The sequence below is a fragment of the Lotus japonicus genome, chromosome 1, assembly GCF_012489685.1.
Source record: "Lotus japonicus ecotype B-129 chromosome 1, LjGifu_v1.2".
In the NCBI taxonomy this organism is placed as follows: domain Eukaryota; kingdom Viridiplantae; phylum Streptophyta; class Magnoliopsida; order Fabales; family Fabaceae; genus Lotus; species Lotus japonicus.
The window spans coordinates 135,849,756-135,873,757 of NC_080041.1; the positions used below are offsets into that span (position 1 = coordinate 135,849,756).

At 36.1% G+C, this 24,002-nt stretch overlaps 4 protein-coding genes across 5 annotated transcripts; all 4 read right to left on the reverse strand.

Moving 5' to 3' along the window:
* Nucleotides 1-1,336: 1,336 nt before the first annotated feature.
* Nucleotides 1,337-2,557, reverse strand: LOC130727258 (F-box/kelch-repeat protein At3g23880-like). The gene has a single exon (XM_057578381.1). It carries the CDS (start codon nt 2,555-2,557, stop codon nt 1,337-1,339), a length of 1,221 nt encoding a protein of 406 aa, XP_057434364.1.
* A 945-nt stretch (nt 2,558-3,502) lies between these two features.
* Nucleotides 3,503-7,929, reverse strand: LOC130731328 (protein EIN4-like). 2 transcript variants are annotated; one of them, XM_057583591.1, is made up of 3 exons: nt 7,699-7,929; nt 5,811-7,621; nt 3,503-4,266 (listed from the first exon to the last, which is right to left on the reverse strand). In XM_057583591.1, the coding sequence occupies exons 2-3, from the start codon at nt 7,575-7,577 to the stop codon at nt 3,739-3,741; spliced, it is 2,295 nt and encodes a 764-aa protein (XP_057439574.1). In that variant the 5' UTR covers nt 7,578-7,621; nt 7,699-7,929; the 3' UTR covers nt 3,503-3,738. The 2 variants fall into 2 exon arrangements, with proteins under 2 accessions (XP_057439574.1, XP_057439573.1); XM_057583590.1 differs by having other exon boundaries at nt 5,811-7,929.
* A 3,764-nt stretch (nt 7,930-11,693) lies between these two features.
* Nucleotides 11,694-14,803, reverse strand: LOC130731329 (receptor-like protein 6). Its single transcript, XM_057583592.1, is given in 5 exon segments — nt 11,694-13,708; nt 13,711-14,036; nt 14,038-14,117; nt 14,119-14,355; nt 14,357-14,803. Coding segments are annotated over 5 exon segments (2,967 nt in total). The 5' UTR covers nt 14,777-14,803; the 3' UTR covers nt 11,694-11,804.
* Nucleotides 14,804-16,920: 2,117 nt separating this feature from the next.
* LOC130731330 (AT-hook motif nuclear-localized protein 14-like) lies at nt 16,921-22,062 on the reverse strand. The gene is made up of 6 exons (XM_057583593.1): nt 21,619-22,062; nt 21,356-21,408; nt 20,172-20,303; nt 19,302-19,454; nt 18,546-18,831; nt 16,921-17,409 (listed from the first exon to the last, which is right to left on the reverse strand). The coding sequence occupies exons 1-6, from the start codon at nt 21,989-21,991 to the stop codon at nt 17,345-17,347; spliced, it is 1,062 nt and encodes a 353-aa protein (XP_057439576.1). The 5' UTR covers nt 21,992-22,062; the 3' UTR covers nt 16,921-17,344.
* Nucleotides 22,063-24,002: the final 1,940 nt, after the last annotated feature.

The window sequence follows — 24,002 nt, forward strand, 5'->3', positions numbered from 1 at the left end:
TATTTATTTTCACCCAATTTAGATTTAAAATTTAATTCTAAATAAATAATTCAACCTAAAAATAATTTAATTGAAAAACTGGATGCCAAAACAGCCAGAAAACCGGTAAAACCGGTCAAAATACCACCAAATGGGCAGAAAACTGGTTCCAGCCGGTCTAAACCGGTCTGGACCGGTCACTAACTGGTTAAAAACCGGCTCAGCCGGTCTCCCACTATAAAAACAACTTTTCCTCTCTCACTCTCCATAACCCTAGCCGCACTCCTCCCTGCGTTCCATCCCTCTTCTTCTCCGGCCACATTAACAACCGTCTCGTCTTCTCTCCACCTCTCTGCCGCCATCACCTTCTTCCTTTTCTTCTCAAATCATTTTATTTTCTGCACTTGTGTGACCAACAGGGCCACCACCTTCGCCTCTCTCTTCTTCTTCTCCAGGCCTAAAACCCCCAACCCGCCACCCTCAGGCCACGATCCGGCCCTGTTTCATGCTTTCAAGGCCTTCAATTTCGCAGAGGAGTTTCCTTTCCTCACATGCAAAGCGATCTGAGGTGAGTTTTTGTTGTAATTTTTTTTTTGTTGTTTTTCGTCTGTTCATGTTGTTAAGGTTGTGAATTTTCCATCTTCCTTCATCCTGTTAATTTTCCCTCTGAAATCTGTTGAGCATGTGAGAGAAAATATCATTTGTTTAAGGCTAAGAAACCAAAAAGCAGAGTTCCTTGCACAAGGAACTCTGCACGGTAGTTAAGAACCCAAAACTGCCACCTAGATCAACTCCAATGCTGCAAAAATAAGAAACGGTTTCTTAGCATCTCCACCTGATCTAAGAAACCAGCGTTGGAGATGCTCTAAGTCTCTTTCATGTTGAGATTCTAAAACTAACGATCTTACAAGTGCTAGTAGACAGCATTCATTCTTAGCCAGTTCTTCTACTTCAAATTTTCCACCTTCTGAAAGCACCAATTAATAGAATGTCAAATCCCACCAAGGAACTAAACAGTAAGGTTAGAGAAATTTAGGTAAAACACAATAAAATTGGGAGAGGAATGCTCAATTTTTTTAGGGTAACCCCTTAAATTAATGATAGCCATACAAGTGATATGTCTTACTATTACTTAAGAAACAGAAAATGCAAAAGGTTATATCAATGTATGTTCCAATTCAAAATAGAATGTCTCCTTCAAGGATTTAGGAGACCACTGCCATTCAGCATCATTTGAGTCTGCAATGCATGGCAATTCATCTATCCATACAACAAACTTAAAACAGGAAAATGTAATGCATAAGACAATAATTTATCATTATTTATACCAATGGTAGTGATAGTGTTATACTTTATTTCAACAAGGTGAAACCAAGCTTTCAATATAATTGTGGACATGTAAGCCATTAATGGCATCAGACCTATTAGCTATACTAGACCTATTAGCTATACTATTAAGTTTGAATGTATTATCTCTCTTGTTATATAGAACTTGTTCGAGGTATGACATCAACAAGACTTCATCCTCGAACAAGACGAACCCAGTTAGATGTTCCATAGGAGTCCTCCACCGGACGAGATGCCCTTCAAAAACAATGTCAAATAGTTGAGTCCAAGAGTCGTGAGCTCCAATCTCCTTCATTTGCCAAATCACAAACCTCGTCTCGCTGATGTTATGCAAAACACACAATGAATCTTTCAGAACCCCGAGAGCCGGTGGGAAATTGATGCCTTCAGCACGCTGAGGAAAACATGGCACCGACATTTGTGTGTGCTCTTCTGTCCCCAAATCAAGAGAAACAATGAAGAACAAGTTCGTATTCACTATTCTTACCGAGTTAACTGTGCCGCTTACATAAACTCCAATTTGCTCTGAACTTAAGCATAACTTAGGTGGCTTATCACTGAGATCAGGAAAAGATTGAATAGTTCTCCAACAACTACCCCTCATGTCGTAAACATTTATCACACTTTGCATGAGCTCTTCACTATGAGTCCTATAGTAAAAAACTGCCACCACCTTATAAGTGTCATTCAAACGATCATATCCAAACCCAAAAGTACAAAAACTCGAGTCAAAATATCCATTTTGTTGTCTGCGCAAAGACAATGGTGGTGAAACTTGAGACCATAACCTGATAGCTGGGTTCCACAAACGGACCCAACAAGTGCATTCTTTAGAGCAAAGTTCCAGTTTGATGAAAGAGACCAAGCCATTGCAGACTCCCATCAACTTGTAATGGTTGTCTATTGGGTACAAATGTGGCTTTTGATTCTGGGATGAGAATAATAGAGGAATAGAGTAAATTGATACTTGTGATTGATAGATGGGTAAGGACTGTAACTGAATGTGTTCAAAGTCTGTGATTTTAGCGGAAGATCGATGAAGGTGCAGTTTCACGAAGTGGGGATCGGATATGATGAGCTTCCATGACTTGGACACGCAATTGAACCGCACGAGGGATTTCACCGGAAGCAACGACAGGATTTCTTTGATGAGTTCGTCGGGGATGAGAATCGGTGGGGATGGTGGTGGCGGCAGCGGCGGCTCCGCATCTGCAACACGGAGGCTCTTCATGTGGGGGCGGTGGCTTTGATAGGGTTTTATTTACTCGTTGTAATTGACTTTTATAATTAACTTGAATTTGATCAAATTTTTTAACGAAAAAAACAAGGAAATCAGATTAATTTTTTGAAATCAAAATCATATCAATTTGATTCTTGAATTTTAAATACTATTATTAAAACTAAATATTCATCCAATGGGTTACAATTTACAACCACCATAATATTAGTTTTTTGTGCTGAGAGATATCCTCATTCATTTGGAAATAATCATGTTTTGAAACATTCACATCATATTATTAGTCAAATACACAATCATAATTAAGATAACAATAAATAAGTTCGGAGTATGGTACTCCTCAAATATTTGTTGTTTTAAAAAGTCAATAATTTTTTTTTATCTATAAACTGTAATTAGGGGTTATTTTTGGAAAAAAAACTAAATGAAAACGAAAAAACAAATTCCATCTGACCTCATTAATCTGACGTGGCCATGCCACATAAGTCACCGGAATTTCGGCGTTGACCCAAAATGGTCGATGGACTAAAACCATACCTTTTCCTAAAGGTTAGGGACGATTGCCCATCTTTACGCCGATGAAGGACCAAAACCAAAACAGAGGTAAAGGATAGAGATCAAATACTTATTTAAGCCTATCTTAAATCATGAGCGTGGGAAAGCAAAAAATTTTCAATAAGCCCAAGATTTTCAACGACAGCAATGACTAATCTCATCACTGTGACTGTGAGTGCTGACACAAAATGATAAACGACTAGTCATAACATCTGCTTCATTCTCATAGGTAAGGATCGAACTCCGACCTCATGATTAAGAACGAAGTAAGCTAACCACTACATCACATCTTATGGTTGTGGAGAAACGTGTATTAAGGTGTCTAACATTAACTAGAAATAGAACCTAATATATACGGGAGATCAATTGAAGTAGAGTTAATACTAATCCAAAAGAAATAAAATGCATTTTTAGAATCATGTATTCATCTGTTAAGTGGTGGCAAGAAGTACCGTACACCTGGTAGAAACCCACAATTCAGTATACGGCTAAAAGATCAAAAAGAAAAATTGTTAGCAAAATGAACCTAGTATATATGTTAGAAATTCCAGGTTCTATGTCAGAATCAAGAAGTAAATTTTGAAGAACCTAAGAAATTTGAGATGCTTGCTTAACATTGTTCACAACTTTTCACCTGCACGTAGCAGAACCGTTCTAAGTTCATCTGCTATCTCATGCAGGAGAATAGGCTTTCGAATCAATCCATTCATTCCCACCTGAAGGCATCTTTCCTTTATGTGTTCTTCTGCACTTGCTGTAAGAGCAATGATCAAGGGCCAGTTTCTGCTCTGAAACTTCCGTATCCTTCTTGCAACTTCAAAACCATCCATTTCAGGCATGTGAAGATCCAACAGGATGATCTTGAATGAGTTACCGGCAGCACTTATAGCAGCAAGACATTCAAGACCTGATGAAACAGCAGTTACTTGACAACCCAGTTTCTCAAGCAGCTTCTTAGTCACAGTCCTGTTTACGTTGTCATCATCGGCTAACACGACCTTAAGCCCTCTAAACTGTGTGTTTGAAAAATCTTTAGGAGGAAGAATGAATCTTCCATGTGCTGATCCTATCTGAAACCTGAGAAGAAGTGTCATCCCTTGTGCTAAACCGTGAGAGTTTGGTGAAACCAAGATATTACCTTGCATCATCTGCATATTATTCCATATTGTATAGTCAGAACTACAAAACTATTATACATTGCTGAACTCATTTCAGTAGGATTATGCTTGTGCAACCCATGGTCAGCAAATAGGCAAAGGTAGAACAAATTTTAGTTTTAGGCAACAATATTCAGGGTATACAGAACTAAAAGCATGAACCAGCTTATTGTTCTCCTAATCCAACTGATGAAAGGGGGCAAATTCGAGTCTCTTTCATGTTCAAATTTTAAAACTAACTGATCTTACAAGTGAAAGAAGAAGACAACATTGATTCTTATCCAGTCCTTTCTGCTACTTCAAATTTTCAATATTCATTTATTACCTACCTGAAGTGATGCATATGATAATCCATATTTCCGACTACACAGGAAAAGGCTCCCAAAAGAGTATTATACATCATAGACTTGGGATGAACATGAAAGGACCTTCTATTATGTAGGGAAGTGTAACATGACATAAATAAGAAAAGAGAGCATCTTTTCTTTTTACTGGAAAAAGGCATTAAACTACGGGTTATCACAGAAAAACCCTTGTCCCATTAGCTGAAACTTGTAAGACAGTCAGAGATATCTGTGCAAAGTTAAGTGTCACGTCAAGTATTAGTCATCAGTAATTTTGGACTAACAGTTCAGCTGTACTTTGACTATCTCCATGAATAACTAGAAGAAATTCTTTCACCAATGTGTGTCTAATGAACATTTGAATTCTTGCCTACAGGCATAGTCCGAATTATGGTTCTAACTTGATGACAATTACAGTTACTTCATACTCTGAAATTTTTTATAAAATATTTTAATTAAAAAAAACATTAAACATCAAACCATATTCCAATTTGATGTCTCCTTTGAGCATTTAGAAGACCACTGACATTCACCACCTTACGAGTCTCCATTGCTTTGCAATGGATGCAATTTATCTACCTGTACGACAAACTAGCCGAGAAACAATATATATAGCTTCCTAATGACAAGACGGTGAAAAAAAAATTAACAAGACAATTATCAGGTGAATCTTTGACCACTAGATATAAACTAGGAATCTATAGTCAGCAAGTTGCAGTATACAAGAAACCATACTACAATGCATATTTATCCCAACAACATCCTGCAGGAAACTAGATCAGCAAGATAAAATAAAGGCTTCATGATTGGAAGTCACTTTTCCCATTTATTTCTTAAATCTGATATGACAACTACACCACCACAGCCTAATTTTATTGACAGTTTCATCACACTCGCACATTTCCAACAACATTAAAAAAATCCCCATTGGAATATTCACCTATTCAAATAATTGAGGGTACCGGTAATTTTGTCACCAAGAATCACACTCTAAGAATAAAATGTAATTCCTAGGTCCACAGCCAACTATCAACATTCTATACAATAATGGAGCAGCGTGTAACGTCTAAAGAGGGGGGGAGGGGTGCTTATTAATAAACAGTTAAATATGGGAATAATGTCTATAACTTCAACCATTAAGAGAAATTGATAAATAAATTTGAAAAACAAGACAAAGAATGATGCACCAACCTGCACTAGTGTTTTGCACATGCTGAAGCTCAGGCCCTCCTTAGATTCAATGTTGCTGAGCCTCTTACCAGCATGGTTTCTTGTTAAACTTGATTCATCTGTATGGGAACTATTACCAGTTATCTGTAAATTAAATTTTACATACGCGTAATCATTTTGCACGCTTGATCTCCATATTCCAAGACTTCTATCATCCTTATCCCCATTATCACTCTCCAGAAAAACTTGAAAAATGAGAGTCCCTCTGTCATACAAGTTTAATAAATATCCAACCATATGCAAAATTACTTGAAAAGACCTTGCCTCATCACCTATTACAAGATCAGGCAAAGACCTCTGAACATCAATTTCAAGGCCAAAGCCTTTATACACACACAAACACTTGGCAATGCAAGAGGCTTCCCTCAACATGTAATGCAGATGGAAAGGCTTCATCTCTAACCGAAAGCTTCCTTTGTCATTTGCTGAAATCTCCATCACATCATTAATCAAACGCGACAGAGAATTGCTAACTTTCAACATTGTGTCAATGATAATCTTCTGCTCAGGTCTTATATTATCCTCCTGAAACATTGAAAGCAATCCCAGAATTGAATGCATAGGTCTCCTCATTCCATGGCTCATCACTTTCTCAAATGAGCTCCTTGCCAAGCTAGCCATCATTGCATTCTTCTGAGCCTGTTGCAAAGCACGGTTCTGCTCCGCGAGTTTCTGACTCATTAGCTGAGACTCTTCAAGAACAGATGCATGAGATAGTGCTACAGCCACTTGGTCAGCCACCACTTCCACCAACTCCATCTCATGGGGGGTCCAAGCCCTGGAGTTTGAATCTGGAAGAACCAAAACCAGAATAGCATAAGATGTCTCAATGAACTCCGGCGTCCCTCCTTTGAAATTCGAAACATGAAGTATCGGCATCCGAATGGCCGCCACAGCTCCACCATTACCAGAGTCCCCAGACCCACCATTACTTGCAGCTCCCAATGCAGAATCAGGCCTCAAAATCCGCACCCCTTTGCTCTTTCTAATCTCCAACACATCCAAATCATTCACAGGGATAGAATCAAGAAAATTCTTAGCCGAGCTCGGTTTCAGCTCATGAGTCAAATGCATCACTCGCCTGTCCTCATCAGGCATCCAAACTGCACAATTGTGCAACTCCAATGCCTTAGAAAGCTCAACCAAAGTAGTGTACAATATAGTATGTTTATCCAAAGACTTCCTAATCTCGCGAGTGAGCATCCTAACATGCCAGCTAGCTTCCTTTTGCTTCTTCATCATCCCAACCTCTTGTCCCAATTCCAACACATTCTGCCTCAAAAACAATTCCCTAATCTTGATCTTCAGAAGCAGGGGAATCAGGGTAGGAAAGGTGATTGCAGTAGCACAAGAAACAAGAGCAGTGAAGAATTTAGCAACTGTGAGTGAGAGAAACATCTGAAAGGAATGAGGGCCATAATAGGTATAGGCATTGAGCAAATGGGTCAAACCGCAAAGTACTATAAAGGCAACAAACTGAAGAAAAACCAATTTGAATGGAACATTAGAGTAGCTAACAAAGTAAAGCAGCTCAAGTGGTATTGAGAAATATGCAATGGCGATGAAAAAATCGCTGACTTTTTGGGAAACAAGGAGGCTCTGTATGCTCCAAAACCCTTCATCGTCATCGCAGTTGCAGTGTGCATATTCAACGTCTATTCCAGAAACAGAGAGAAACAGAGTAGAAACAGAGAGAAACAGCAAAAACAACAGTGACCCTTTTGCCATGAATAATCAATCTTCCAAAATCAAAAGCTGAACCACCATGGATGCTGAAGTTAACAAGATTAGATCTAAGTTATGTTCCAAAACTAGAACAGTTTCAAGTTTGTGTTTGTTTGTTTCAAACCTGAGAAGAAACCGTGATTGAATTTGAATGATCTTGTTGTTGTTGTTCTTCCTTGGAAGTCACGGCAAATCTGTGTGTGATTGATAAAGCAGAGCGTGAAATCGGTGCAAAAAATCTAATCTAGGAAGAACAAAACAAAAAAATCAACTTTCTAGAGAGAGAAAGTCTCTCTAGTTTCTAAGCGAAGGAGAGAGAAGCAAAAATGAAAGTCGTATGTTCTGTCTTGAGAGGGACAAGGGGAGTTGGTGGGGTCCACACAGTTTTTATATGAAGAAGATGAAGTGAACCTAGTCACCTAGACTAACTCATTCTCTTTCTCTTCAATGCTACCCTGTTTGCATCTCACATCACATATATCTATGATATATATATTCACATTTTTTAAACATGTGAATAAATTAATTTAAGTGCCTTTGGGATATAGAGATAATGACGAAGCATGTGAGTATTGTATAGTGTTGTGACGAATAATTATATCTTCAGGTGTGAAGAAGTGGAGGAAGAGAGAAATATGAAGAAAGTAGAGAAAAAATAAAGATGTTATATGTGATTTGATTGATAAAAAAAAGAGAAATATATAGAAAATGAGGTGGAAAATGAGTGAAGAGGTGTGTATATATCATAACTCGTGTTGTGACCCTTATAATTGTAAATGAACATTTACACTCACGTTGATAAAAAATGAATATAACTTTTTTGGAGAAAAAAATATTTTCATGTTAGGTTTAGCTTGTATCCAAATACACATTAAGTCTGAATGAGGATACATAGGAGAAAAAAGAACTTATGGTTGATCAGGATACTTGATGTATAATAGATGATGTTGTAATATCACTTATAATCTAATATTCTATATTTTAGGGTGATTTATGTTATAGCATTACAATATTTTTATTTGGCCCTTGCACTATTTTGTGTGATTTTGTATGTTGTTTGAGATTGTCATAACAAAGATTTTTTTTTGATATGAGTGCGACTTTGTGGTTTTTACGTTTTTTACGAACTCTAGCGTTGCGCGGTCCTTTGGAGTTGACGGTTGTTCCTACTCATATATCGTTGTTGGCTCATGCTTAGTCTCCTCCTATTGTTGGGATTTTCAAAATTAATTTTGATGCATCTTTCAAAGGGTCGGTACAAGTTGATTTTGGTCTTGTGATGCTTTTGTTGCTAGCAATTTATTGGCTTGTGCTACTAGGGTGTCAAGAGATGTCAATTTTCTCATGTAGGGTGAGGTCATGTGTTTCGGTTGGTCTCGTTCTTCGGCGAAAGAGCTTGACTTTACTGGAGTTATTTTTAGATGAATTGTTTGGAAGTACGGTGCTAAAAATAGTACGCATTTGGGGCATTATTAAGGATTATCATGATTTAGCTTTATCTTTTAGTTCTACATATTTGGCCTTTGTGCAACTTAGTGGAAACATTGGTTATTTGCGATGGAAAATTGATCCGTCACAAAATCCTTGGTTTATAGGGAATTAGAGAAGGAAACTTAGAGAGGAAAAGTCTGCCGCATATTCCTTCACAGATAAACAAATGAATGATGGAATTTGCGACGGAACAAATCCCTTTATAACGTCCCACCGCTAGTTGTGCATTGCTTACAATGACTTGGTGACGAACTTATATTCCGTCGCAAGTATGCTGGCAAGGTATTAGTGACGGGTCAAATCTCGTCGCAAACTCGCTGACAAGGAATTTGTAACAGATTAGTTTCCGTCGCAAACCAGCTTGAAGGATTTCGTGACGGATTGTTTTCCGTCGCAAACAATCAATTTCTCTGACCTCAACCTTCGGTAAGTAGTTTATTTTTTCGTATTATTTTAATAAAATTTGATTTATCGATGTTGTGACATTCAAAGTTGATTCACAAAACTAAAATTCGACAAAATTTGTGATCTTAATTTTTTCGCTGATAAATATTAGGTGCTTGTTGTGGTGTCTTGAGCAAAATTAAGGTGCGGTATCTAAAATGGGTTTGTTCGATAATAAAGATTCATATATCGGTTAAAATTTTGATTTTGTTTTCTCATAGTAATGCAACGTTTCATTATCAGGGATGTGAGATTTGCTCGTTGTATTTTCTAAGCTTTGTTCATCCATCAATCATGGTTATTTTACGCGCATCTTCATCACTATCATTCGTTTCCACCACTCGTTCATGTTTCATTAAAAAATAATTTCATGAGATAAAGTTAATTTATAAGTAAAGTAAAATCTAAATATGTAATATTTACCATGAATAATATGATAATAATCTATTAAATTACTTAATACGGATACCACACCTAAAAAATAATTAGGGTACCACAAAATTTACCTAAATATTATTAGTAACTCACTAGCTCTACTGCTGAGAGGTTGGTGATTTATAACTATTCATTCTCAACTTTATTTTCAGGAAATAAAAAAAAACGGATGAGAAATTAAGTGCAGGATCACAATTATGCCACCTAATATTCAACTTATCTTGTTTCAAACGTGAGTCATTGTGGCTTCTTCTATATTCAACTTTCAACACCGTTCAAACCCATAATTACATGTGACATTACCACCTCCAACCATTATCAATTCTTCAAGTAAAAAAGAAAAAGGAAAATTGCATTGAGCTACTTATTACACTAAGTCACTAACATCCCATCTTATTTAAGCAAATATTAACCGCTCTTACTTTATTCAAGATATTGAACTGGCCTCTTATGAGATTTGTCAATATTATATTAGCTTCTCTAAAGATTTAAAATTATAACACTAAGCATCTCCTACTATTATAATTTGTGTATAATGAGGAGAAGATTAGTGCATTTCGCAAAATAGACAAGAGGTAAGTGAAATTTGTGCAATAGAAAAAGAACACATACATGATGTGTGTCTATATCACATGGCCAACAATACACTTAATAATGTGACATAAATTATGATATTGAAAAGGTTGATAAAAATAAATTACATCTTTAAAAAGCTTTTGAGCATACAAAACACACTCATTCAATACATTTTTTAAAATCTTTCTACAATCGATTAAGTCAAATCAACTTCGGAGACAAATTTTATGACTGGCCTCTAGATGTTAAAATAGTAAATGGGAAAAAATAAGTTGTTTCAAACAAGCTATTAATTGGTCCAATATAAAACTATCCAGAATAAACTTAGGTAACTCATCTTCCTTTTTAATGCTTTAGTACAAATCACGTAAGCTATATTTCAAACGCCAATACACTATTGTGAGGGATTGTATATTTTTGCTTTCAGACTTTGATGTTTTCTCCTTATTGTTTGTCCGCCGTACAGGAAATTGTGCGGCCGATGCTTTAGCGTCTTTATCGTTTTTGCGGGGTGAGTTTGTGTGGATTGAGGACGTCCCTCCTCAGCTTATTGGCATTGTCCAATCTGATGTACTAGCCTCAGTGCCTCCTACTTCTTCTTAATTGAATGAGTTTTGATTTTTAAAAAAAAAACTTACTTTTTTCTTATGTAAAACAGGCTACTTCCATATAGACCTCACATTAACCTTCTTAAAGCAATTCATTAACCTTCACCTAACATAACTAATAAGAATTCTACAAGAGTTTATTATCATATATGTTTTTACTTTTTATATAACCTTAAACTTGGTTTTATAGTTTATACTTTTTTAGCTGCTACAGTAGCCTTAGGCACTGCAAATTTGCTATGGTCCTTGAATGACATTTGAATTATCCTGAGTGATAATAGCTATTTTTTTACTTAATTATTCATACTCTGAAAGCTATCAATACCAAATTTAAAATGCTAGAAGCCCATACTATATTCTATCTATAGAGCTAGTGAATCAAATTCTGTGAGCCAATTTTTCAGCTGATGAGGAAATGATGATAGATTCAAAGGATTTCTGAAATGTCAATATCATTTTCTCCCGTTATTTTTTGGGCACATTCTCTCATAAATACTTTCATTTGCGGTACCAAATTCGCTCAGACATGAAAACTCAAGTTTTTTTATTTTATTTGCATGACGACATGAAATAGATCTCTTAGTAGTATTAGGGAGATATAAGAATTCATTTCTCACACAGAAGTTACAAACAACTGCATTTATGTACCAAACAGACCCATATTGAACTAATTCATTCATCTGCGGTTTGTACGGGCTCTGTTGTTTGTCCCTTTCACGCTTATACCAAGCAGACCTTCAACAAGTGTCGCAAGCCAATGAGGTTTTGCAGTCAAAAATAAATTATATCCCAAGAGCATCCCAGACACAGCCCCACACGCATATCCCACAGCCACAGATTTCCAACCAAATCCTGATTCTTCATCATCTTGAAATGTTGAATGTGGTGGATGTTCTTCATCCTTATTGCATGATTTTGACAAAGGGAGTCCACATAGCATTGGATTTCCTCCATAAGAAGCATTTCCAAATGTGTAAAATTGTCCACCAGTAGGTATGATTCCCTCAAGATGGTTTTGTGAAAGGTTCAAGGTAGAAAGAAAATTTAAATTTGTCAAAGCCAAAGGAATGTCACATGTCAACCGGTTCCATGAGAGGTCCAACCATTCCAAATTTGTCAAATTACTCAATGAATGTGGAATGACACCATTGATTCCATTGTTTGAAAGATTAAGTCCTATAAGAGACTTTAATTGACCAATGACTTTTGGAATGCCACCTTCAAACATGTTGTTTGACAAATCAATAGTTGTGAAAGCAGTTAATATCCTCTTGAGCTCCATTTCTTGACCTTTCATTATGACCACCACTGAATCTTTGTAGTAACTTTTGTCGTCCATGTATAGGGAGCGGTTTGGATAATTACTCACATTCATCATTCCTTGAAAGTTCATGAAGCATGATGCTGGCAAGGAGCCACTAAAATTGTTATTGGCGACATCAAGAATTCTCAACTTGGGAAATGGATGTTTGGTGTTGGAACAAGTGATGATACCACGAAGTTTGTTTGACTGTAAACGGAGTACTTGTAACTCTTGCAGAGTTTCTAGTCGTCTAGGAAATGAATCTTCTATGTTGTTGTCTCCAAGGTCCAAAACTTCGAGTTTTGTGCACTGGGCCAAGGCATGTGGTAATGGTCCATCCAATCGATTGCCATTCAACTTTATTGTCTCAAACACATTTCTCTTGAAAAAAATTTTAGGTATGGTTCCATGAAGGTTGTTCATTTGCAAATCCAACACCACAAGATCATGAAATGTCCCCAAGCACTGGGGAATCGTGCCAGTCAAGTTGTTGTGAGCCAAATTGAGCACCATGAGGGAGCTTGCATTGCATAGGCATTGTGGAATCGTGCCAATCAAGTTATTGTGAGCCAAGTTGAGTACACTAAGGGAGCTTGCACTGCATGTGATTGAATTAATGTCTCCAGTGAAGTGGTTATTTGAGACAAGAAAGTTTTGGATACTCCTTGGAGGAATTGGAAGGTCACCTTCCAACTGGTTGAAACTGAGATCAATATGTTCAATGTCCTTCCATGAGTACAAGAGATTCTCATGAAACCATTTGGGAATTTTTCCATGAATTTTATTATAAGAAAGATCTAATGCTTTCAAATTTTGAAGTGGTGCTAAGAATTTAGGAAAACTGCTCCCAATATTACATGAAGATAGATATAAGAATTGAAGGTTGGGTAACTCATAGTCAACACTACTATCAAAACTAATTGAGAGAAAATTAATATGAGAAAGATTGAGGGAATTTAGACTTTTAAGCTTTGAAAATTGGTGGAAGTCCACATAAAAATTCAGGTCATTTGATGAAAAGTCTAAGCGAGTTAGATTTTTGAATTCAAATATTGAATTCGGAAGTTGACCTTGCAGTTTGTTGTTAGAGAGACACAAATATTCCAAAGCATAAGTTGAGAATTCACTAATTGGCCCTGTGAGATGGTTGTTACTAAGATCCAAATATGACAAGAAAGGTAAAGAATAACACCAATGAGGAATTGTTCCAGTTAACATACTATTTGACAAATCTAGAAATTCTAGTTTTGGAAGTCCAACCATTTTACTTGGAATCGGCCTCTTAGGTTGTTCATTGAAAGTAGGAGAGATTCTAATTTGAGAAGCTGACCAAGCTGTTCTGGGATGTAACCGCTAAAATTATTGTACCTAAGGTCAAAGTAAGTGAGATGTTTGAGGTTTGACAGTAATGGTGGGATCTCATCGTGAAAGTAATTTTCCCTGAGGTTCAAACGTGTTAGTCGAGTGAGGTTCCACAAAGATAGAGGAACCACTCCATTGAATTTGCTGCAGTACAGATCAAGTATTTCAAGAGATTTCAAATGGCCTATGGAATTTGGAATTTCTCCTGAGAATGAGGTCGCAGAGAGATCCAAGTACCTTAGAAAATTCTTCAAGATTGGGTAAACAGAAGATGTCACTTGGAAAATTCCCATGTAATCCAGTCCCACTTAGTTGAAGAGAGACGCAAGGAGGATGACAAATTCATCAAAGAGCTAACTCTTATGGAAGACATGTCTATGCCATCAAGATGGAGCTCCGTTAAATTAGTTGTGTTAAGAATGAGCTTCTTCCACGTGGATAAATCAAGTCTCATTTCAAAGTTGTCGCTGAGATCAAGAGATTCAAGTTTTGACAAGTGAGAGATTGTGGAAGGGATATCACCCGTGATTTCAGAGTGTGATAAATTCAGATGGGTGAGTCTGTCTAAAGAGATCACCAATTCCAGAATACAATGGAGACACAGAAAAATAATTCAAAACAAGTTTGAGTTGTTGAAGGTGCCTCAGCTGGAATATGGTGCTATTGGGATGGAACTCACCATGAAGATGACCACAACTAAGGTCGAGACGAATCACGTGGCCTGACACGGCATCACACGTGATCCCATCCCATGCACAACAATCTGTATTGTTTTTCCAAGACTCTGTCTTAGAAGGAAAAGAGGGACAAGGAGACCGATAAAAAATGTTATCAGCTGAAGTGTTGACAACAAATGAGTTTTTGAATTGAAGCAAAGCAGAGTTGTCATGATAGTTGCACAGTGAGTAAGTGTATGAAGGAAAATGAAGAAAAAGTAACAAGAACAAGTGGAAGATAAAATATGGTAAAGGAAACCACCCCATGTGAAAAATAGAAGAAGCTATATGGAGAATTTCACGGTTAAGGAAACAAGAGAATTAATTTTGTATAGAACCCATTCATGAACGTCCATTTATAGGGGTTGTCTAAATGACACATGGTGAAATTTGGATTAAATAACCCATTGTCTAGGTGGACCAATCACATTTAAGATAAATTAGTTGAATTTTTTATATTTTATTTATAATATATTTAGAGTTAAATATGTTTTTAGTCCCTCACTCATACACATAAATATAAAATGGTACCTGAAAAAAACCACAAAAATTTTAGTCCTTGAAAAATTACATTTAATCTAAAATGGTCCTTATGATATCATAAAACATACGTGACAATTTTGGTCCCTTTAAAATTTCTCCCATCAAATTTGGCCCTCTTTCGTTCATTATTATTTCATATTGTACAGGAATAACTCCACGTTTCCATTTTTGCATAGGGTATAGGAAGCCATTTTTTGGTCCTACGCAGGTTATATGAATTCATTTTTGTTGAAAGACAAATATTATTCAAATAAAGAACAGAAAACATCAAACGGTGGCCCAAGGCTCACCTACAGTAACGAAGAAATACATAGCAAGATAACGCAAAACAAAACAAATAGATTTGCCAAATTCATTATTCTATATATTTAAATTTGAAGAACATAACAACATGAAACCAAGTGATCTGAGAATCCCATGGCTGCGTTCTTTGAGTTTTGGGATATATAAAATTCTAGGTTTTGAAATAATTATGAGGGGAGAGGACTAAATTTAGTGGAAGAAATTTTGGAGGGGCTGAAATAGATATGAAAAAAAAATTTAAGGACTAAAACCTGTGTTTTATTTTTCAGGTAGCATTATAGATTCATTTGTATAAATTAGGGACCAAAAATATATTTAATCCTAAATAAATTAATAAATAAAATATAAAAACTCAATTAATGATCTTAAATGTGATTGGTACACCTAGACAATGGGTTATTTAACCTAAGTTTCAACATGGGTCATTTAGACAACCTCATTTATATATTAGACTAAAAGTTCTAAGCATAAGTCATCTAACCATGTATCCAGTACTTCAATAATGTTCACAAGTGAAGATTTGGACTTTCAAGTCTATGTATATGTTGACAGGACATTCACTACTGTCTGATCACCAAATTGCTATTCACTACTACATTTTTGCCATTTTCCTTCCAGTTTATTTTTTCACAACATTTTTTTTACTGATTTTGCTGTGTTTTTTTTTTGTGTATTTATGTCTCTCGGGGAAAATTTGGTATTTAAATTCGCAGATTTAAGTCTATTAAAAAAGACTACAAGAAAATCTGCAGAAAATTAATTATGTACCATTTTTCCTCATTCACTATATACCATATTGACCCCCCATTTGTGCCTTCACTGATTGATACTAACCACTTGAGTCCAGAATTTCATGACTTTAATTAAGTGCGCTAATTAAGAGAAGTGTACAAAGAAGTTATAGTTCTATGTATAAATGATTGAATGTGGAAAGGTAAATGAGAAAAGAAAGCCAAGGAGAATTAAGTGTTTGAGTGCATTGACACATTTGCTTCCACCAAAATTTGAGAGCCTTTTCTGTATTTGATAATGAACCCTCAATCTTTATTAGTGCGGCACTTAAGTGAAATTTGCGCAATAGAAAAAGAACATATACAGGATGTGTGTCTATATGACATGCCCAACAATAATCTTGATAATGTGACATGAATTATGATATTGAAACTGTTGATAAAAATAAATTACATCTTTAAAAAGCTTTCGAGCATACAAAACACACTCACTCAATACATGTTTTGAAAATCTTTCTACAATAGATTAAGTCAAAATCAACTTCGGAGACACATTTTATGAGTGCCCTCTAGATGTTAAAATTGTTTCTGGAAAAAAATAAGTTGTTTCAAACAAGCTATTAATTAGTCCAATATATAACTATCCAGAATAAACTTAGGTAACTCATCTTCCTTTTTAATGCTTTAGTACAAATTACGTAAGCTATATTTCAAACACCAATAAACTATAAGTATATAACAACTTACTTTTTTCTTATATAAAACATGCTACTTCAATAGACTTCACATTAGCCTTCTATTTCTACCATTTGGCTACCAGAAGAAGGCAAAAAGAACAAGAAAGACTCATTATTTTCCAAATAAAGTTTTTTTTTAAATGAAGAGCTATAATTTGCTCGACAGAATATTGAACAGTATTAAGACCGCACCTTGAAAATGAAAGGAAAATATAGCCCAGAAGCTACCCTAGGACCCTAGGAAGTATATATCTACCTTATTTGTCCTGGTATAGGAAAACTAACAGGCCCACAAAAATGAAGAGGTATTAGCCAGCAATCCTAATGTTTAAATACATCATGACATGAGTAAATGAGGCAGAACAATATTTCAAGGACAAGCAATGCATGAGTGTTAATTGCAAGAGGCCACGACCCTTAACGAATGGTGCATACTATAAACGGCATCAGGAGACAAAGATTGCTGGCATGTAGCGATATCATACATCGTTGCTATCAAACCCAAAAGCCATCACAAATTCTCAATCAGGAATTTGATCATATCCTCCATTCTCAGGAGACTGGTGCGCTCCATGACCTGGTCTTCCTGCAGATAGGAAACCTTACTTCAGTGTCTCTTCTCACTCTAAGACAAGTGGATTTAGATTTCCTGAAGTAAGAGAAATCTCGCATTCACAAAGTCAAGCATTTTGAGCCATCTGATCTTAATTATCTTAATTGGACGACTCACATTTTAAGTTGTAATAAGTAACTTGGAATAGTAACTCGGAATATGAGCCTCGACGGCTCAAAATACTTGAATGCCTGAATGCGGGATTCCCCCAGTGTTGTCAAATCGCGATCGCGGAAAATCGCGGTGAGGCCAAAATCCGCTATTGCGTTTAGCGGATAGCGTCACGGGCAAATAGCGGTTAAAATAAGTAAAATATTATAAAAAAAAAACAGCTTATCAGACATCTATTGCAATACTAGAGCAGAAACATTTGAAATGAACAAATAAAAACTGCATAAAAAACAACAGCTTATCACATAACAATAAAAACTGCATAAAATCATCATTTTTAACAACCAAATTTTAACTATTAAAGGGTGCCACCAGCTCAAATCAAATGTCAAAAGACTTAAAACAACATAAACCAAACACAAGTCTTAAAACAGTGAAACAGAAAAAGGAAATGCAACAAAAACGAATTAATGGGGAGTTAATTGGGCTTGTAGAAGAAGGATGAGAGAAGGAGAATAAGGATTTTGGAAACCTTTTCAATTCTGTCGTGATTCTTCATGATGAAGCGTAAATATAGAAAAAAATAATTAATGGGGAGTTAATTGGGCAGTAAAGCAGTGAAACAGAAAAAGAAAATGCAACAAAAACGAATTAATGGGGAGTTAATTGGGCAGTTGGTGGCCCACTAGTCAAGAATTACTGAATTACCATATTTAAAAACCCTAAAAAATAAAAAAAAACGTGCAGTATTCCTGAAAATCCGCTATTTCAGTTTAGCTTCCAGCGCCGCTACGGCCGTCGCGGCCGCAATTGCGTTTCTCGCGTTGGCCGCTATGTCGCGGCGTAGCGATTGCGGTGGCCCTAAAATCCGCTACGCTATAGCGGGTCGCGGCCGCTATAGCCGCTATTTGATAACACTGGATTCCCCCAGGTTCAGAGAATCCAAATCCTTAGAAAGCAAGGTGAGGCGTGTTAGCCGAAATCAAAGGAGTTCATACCTGTCAGCTCATAAGCAGTATTTCTTGAGTCCGGATGAGCACCCCAGTCAGTGGACCGGGGAGGTGTCACATGCAAACCAAGCTGTTGAATCATGAAATGACTTCCGCCCATAGCTTGATGCTCATCATTTCCCTGGATTTGATTGCCGCTGGAACGTTCAACTGCTTGGCGGAAACCTAAACTTGATGCTGATTCACCGACTGGTGATGGCAACTTGCTGGCAGAGGCATCACCTTTTACACCAGTGTCTTTCTTGGTGTCAAGTACAAATGAACCAATAATGACCTGTGTGGATTAACTATTAATCAATAGAAACTTCATGGTGCGACTCATATCAGGAAGTGCCTGGTAGGAGTGAACACAAGAAGGTGAAAAATAAAATAATGAAATTTGAGAATATACACAGATATAAAGTCAGTCTAAATGTATGCCTAATTTTCATTCTATCTTTTTTACCAACCATTTTACTCTTACCAAGACAACCCTAGACGCCCACCTTATTCCCCCTTTCTTTGCAGGAAAAGTAGAACAACACTTAAAGGCTATTTAATAAAAACTATAGAAGAAACATGAATATGCAGAGTAGAGAATCATTCTATATTCATAAGGAGAGTTTTTTTCTAAAACTTTCTCCCCATGGCCCTCACCCTCTTTTTTCCTTGAAGCATCTGTTACATACTGATCACGACAACAATTTAAAGAAAAATGTAAGACACAACTCATATCTCCCATCTACAAGTTCATTCTGAAATTACCTGAACAGGACCAGCAGCTTTAAGGGGCCCACCAACTCCACCACCAATGATTTGTCCATCAATGTTTGACAAGCATACGCTGAGACCACCACTTCGAGCTCCAGTTTCATTATGGACATAGGAACCAGTAAGTGAAATAATCTCAAAACGGCCCTGATATAAAAGCAAGAAATAACAAACGATAAAGATTAACTATTGTTTTCAGCAAATTTTCCATGTTTTCATAAAATTGTAGAGTCCTACTTAATATTACTACTGCTTGGCACTAACTTAAAGTGATCAAATATAGACAGTTTTCATGTAGGTTCTTCTTACTAACTTCACGTGAGAGTTTTTTGTTTAATCCTCCAATTACTACTATGTCCAGTTTTGGCCATTAGAAAACAAACTAGCCATAACACAAATGTGTGTGTGCACGAAATCAAAGAGATGAAGTGAAACTATGATGAGCGAAAAATGAAAAATATGGAGAAAGAAAATTACTTATTGCTATTGCATAATATTTTTTATATTAGCATTTCTAGTCCATTGCTTTTTATTAGGATATTTGCACAACATGTGGATACATAAAAGAGACGATTTTAGACCTTTATGGCAAAAAGTAAAGATAAATATAGGTCTCTTTATTACTAGTTGATATAAATTCAAATTTGAAAACACTAATCACATTATTTGATGGCAAGAAAAAATGATAAAATCCAAAATAATATACAAGATTGTGAGCATTACTATCATAGTAGTCATATCAAATGTATTTCGAGTTTTTGATCAAGGGATGCAAATTTCAATAGTCACATTCCCCTTTGAAGATTGATAAATAGGTTGAATAACATAAAAGACATGATAAAAAGATAGTGATTAATATTTTACCTCATATGTAACATTGCCTCCGGACGATGCTGGTTGACGAAGAGATGCATTAGAGATGGACCCAGATGCAGACAGAATGCACACCTCACGCCTACTTTGTTGCATAAATAACATAATTTTCTGGCCAACATCCTGTTGAATGCATGCTCAAATAATTCTAGAAGCAACATACACACAGAAGATAACTGAAAATAAAACTAGGCGAATGGAAAACATATTATATTCAAAGATCATGGATGGAGGAATATACACCTTACCCATTTTGATGTTAACTACAAGGAGAAAAATACTAACATCAGAAAATTAAAGTTCAGATATTTCACCGAACCGAAGTAATTGCCATGTACAGAAACGCAGAAAATAAATCAATAAAATTTACTTTGATGGCTTGACACTGACATTTCATATCACATCATTCACACACAGGACAGCTGAAACTATAAGGCACATGCATTGTGCCTCACCTGGATCTATTATAGGCACACTTAAGCAGGTGCAACTTGGTGAACTTCAGCAAGAGAAGATGTGTGACTAGAGTCTCCCCTAAAAGGCATTATTCCTGAATTGCAGTAGAGTCCCCCTCCAGCCCTCCCAGTACACCATCTCAATCACAAGAGGCATTGTTACATTATTTATGAAATCTCTGTCCATCAACTGATTTTCACTTAGAATTTAACTTAATCCACCAAAGAAATAACATTTTACAAAACTGAAATCCCCAGTACCACACATATATTATTCAAATTAGTCAATTGTCTTAATGACTCATGGCTAAACATATCAGTAATTAGTCCTCCAAACCTGAATATAGCACTAATAGGCTCTGAACTACTGACGTGACTATAGTATTGCTATAAAAAAATTGGGGGGCGGCCGAAGGAAACCTAGAATAAGAGGCAATAGCTGATTTTTTCCAATTTAAAATGTAATAAAGGCCAGAAAAATTATATTTATAGGGCAGTAAATACTTCTAAGCACAGCTTAGTTGGTAACTAACTAGTTTAAGTATGGAATGGCAGACTCTTTAGTAGATATGCCCAGATGTATACAACTTCAACATTTGGCACTCCAACTGAGTCTACATTTGAACACATGTCACTGCACTTACCAGGTGCTACAAGCAGACACAGAAATCTAAAATCAACTAACAATGTTCAAGGACTGTGAGTGTGAACAACACATACCTCACCAGCAGCAACAGTAATTACATGTGGAGTGAAGCTTAGTCCTGCATTGCCTGCATCACCCCATTGGAAGCAAAAGCATCAAATTAGTCAACAACAGCATAAACTTGAGTAAACAGAAACAAATAAGTAATAGTAATGGTTTATATATCAATTTTTTTCTGGAAATTCAATCAATTTTGCATGACTAGGTTAGAAGCAGCACAATTTGGTAACAAATTAGAACATGCAATAATTTGTAACCCTGGAAATTGGGGGCGAACCTAGAGAGAGAGAATTGGATTTCTTGGAGGAGTAAGAAGGGGAGGAAGGAGTGAAAGCTTGAGAGTGAGAGTGAGAGTGAGGTTGAGGCTTCTTCTCCCTGGGACTCGCTGAAAACGACGACGTTGAAGCTTTCTTCGCAGCGAGAGCTTGCTCAGGAGTACCGTACTTCCTGGGCCTCCCTCTCTTGCGCTTGGCCGGTTCAAGCTGAGACGACACCGCCGAGGCGACAGAGTGAGGGTACAGTATGTGGGACCCATCGGTGTTGGGGAGAAGGCCGTTGGTCGCGGTGGTTGGAGGGGCGGAGGAGGCGGTGGTTTGGTGAAATTGGTGGTGGTGGAAGAAGGAGGTGAGTTGGTTGTCATTAGGTTCCATGATGTTTTTGAGTTGAATGGAAGGACAAGAATGCTGCGAGGGCTGACGCTGCAATTTTTTTTTTAGTTTTTTATTTTATTTTAAATTATTTTGTTCTACTCTGATTAATAAACCAAAATATTACATGTTTGGTTGCATATAGAAAAGAATTGTTAGATTAACTAATGGTCAATCTCTTTGCTACGCCTTTTATTATGTAAGATATCATAATTTTCTACAGTATATTATGGATTTATTCATTGTTTTGTATTAAGATTATATTGTATCACTTATATGTTGATTCATTCTTATACATTAAAATGATAGATTATTTAATTTATATATGAAATAAGACAAAATATGATTGTGACGTATAAGCTCAATGAAAATAATTAATCATTTATCACTACCACTCCTACCATCACCGCCACAGTAGCCTTCACCGCCGCCTCCACCATTGTCACTGTCACTATCACCACTATTTCGCTAATGCTTCCACCATCACCCTCGACCATTATTGTTATCGTCATTCCCGTCATTGCCACCACCACCATCATCATCACAATCATTACCCTTTGTCAGCGCCATTGCCAACACAAGAACCACTAGCCTCTGCCACCACGACACTTCCATGACCACCACACTCTCCTCTACCTTTCACCACCACGACCACCACCCTCACCAACAGCTCCACCACCTACAACTACTGTCATTGTCAGTCGTCACCACTACTGTTGTTATCACCCTCCACCAAACATATAACTATACGAATTTAAACGATATAATTAGTTATGGAGTGTATAATAAAACGTGAGATAATATTAAAATTTTATCAGATTTTATCATATTAGGTCTAATAGTGCCATATATTATCCTATAATGCTTAATCTCGTCATATCTTATGCAACCTACTTGTTTGTGTGTAAGTGGTTTTGTATGTGGGTAAAAAGTCGATTTTATTTTTTGAGTTTCTTTAAAAACGAAAATAATTTTATGTGTGTTTATTTAAATAAAATGTTTTTTCACTTTAAAAAGTCACTAATAAAGAAATAATAGTTGATTGCTTCAAAATGCAATATAATTTTGGTCTCTAATTATGAACCTTCATAATAATATCTTTTCAATATTTTTTGAGGTGTTTATTTATTATATTTTTAAAAGAAAAATAAATATCTTACATGTGTATATTTATTTATGGGGTAGTGGTAGGACGTGGATATTTATATGGGTGACAGACAATCAAAGCAAGTCTTGAGTGGTAGTGATAGTGACAGACAGCGACAATGACAACCAAAGAGATACATCAACAAACGGATAAGGCCTTTGTTGTTGGCGTTGCCCACCTTTTATCTTGGTTGGGTTGGGTTGGGCTCAGATTCCATTCCATGCAAAATAAAATATCCGATGCCAACGTCAATGCAAGTTGCCAACTAGTCTATACCTACATTTCCTCTGTTTCCTTTTTCACATTTTGTCTTTCTTACTTCTATAAACTATATAAAGGGAGAGTTTGAGCAGCTTTGGGGGCAAACCAGTCATTCAACAATTAATTTTAAAAACTATGAAAGTTGGGCATGGGTATTTTAGTAAAAAAGTAATTTATTTCACTTGGATTGAATCTCAGCCGTTGATTCACAAGCATTTGATTTACCAAAATGCCTAATAATGATTTGCAAAAAAAAAGTGCCTAATAGTGAATTATGAGAAGTTAAAAAGATTAAGGCAATTTAGGAGTTACATACATTTAAGAAATTAATTTATAAGAAGTTTAAAAATATAAACCTTTAGCATCCCACTTTAAATTACCTAATGATGTTACAACAACCATTCATATTCTACAATCATATTCTCATATGCTTTCTATTATTGCATAGAAAATAAAAAATGTCTTAAATGTGCATATATGCTACATATTTTTATAAGCACAAAAAATTTTACAAAAATATTAATGCAATTTAGAAGTTACATATAAATTAAGAGAATAATTTAGAAGAAGTTTAAAAATTTGTAACCTTCAAAATTGGTTTAAAAT

Bases quoted from the DNA above. Each gene is read 5' to 3' on its own strand.
- LOC130731328 (XM_057583591.1), bottom strand. From the start codon at position 7,577: ATGGCAAAAGGGTCACTGTTGTTTTTGCTGTTTCTCTCTGTTTCTACT. The intron at 4,267-5,810 runs GTTGGTGCATCA...AATAATATGCAG, and splicing joins TGTGCAAAACACTAGTGCAG to ATGATGCAAGGTAATATCTT.
- LOC130727258 (XM_057578381.1), bottom strand. From the start codon at position 2,557: ATGAAGAGCCTCCGTGTTGCAGATGCGGAGCCGCCGCTGCCGCCACCA.
- LOC130731330 (XM_057583593.1), bottom strand. From the start codon at position 21,991: ATGGAACCTAATGACAACCAACTCACCTCCTTCTTCCACCACCACCAA. The intron at 21,409-21,618 runs GTTCGCCCCCAA...GGGGTGATGCAG, and splicing joins ATCCAATTCTCTCTCTCTAG to GCAATGCAGGACTAAGCTTC. The intron at 18,832-19,301 runs GTAATTTCAGAA...TAATCCACACAG, and splicing joins AAGCTGCTGGTCCTGTTCAG to GTCATTATTGGTTCATTTGT.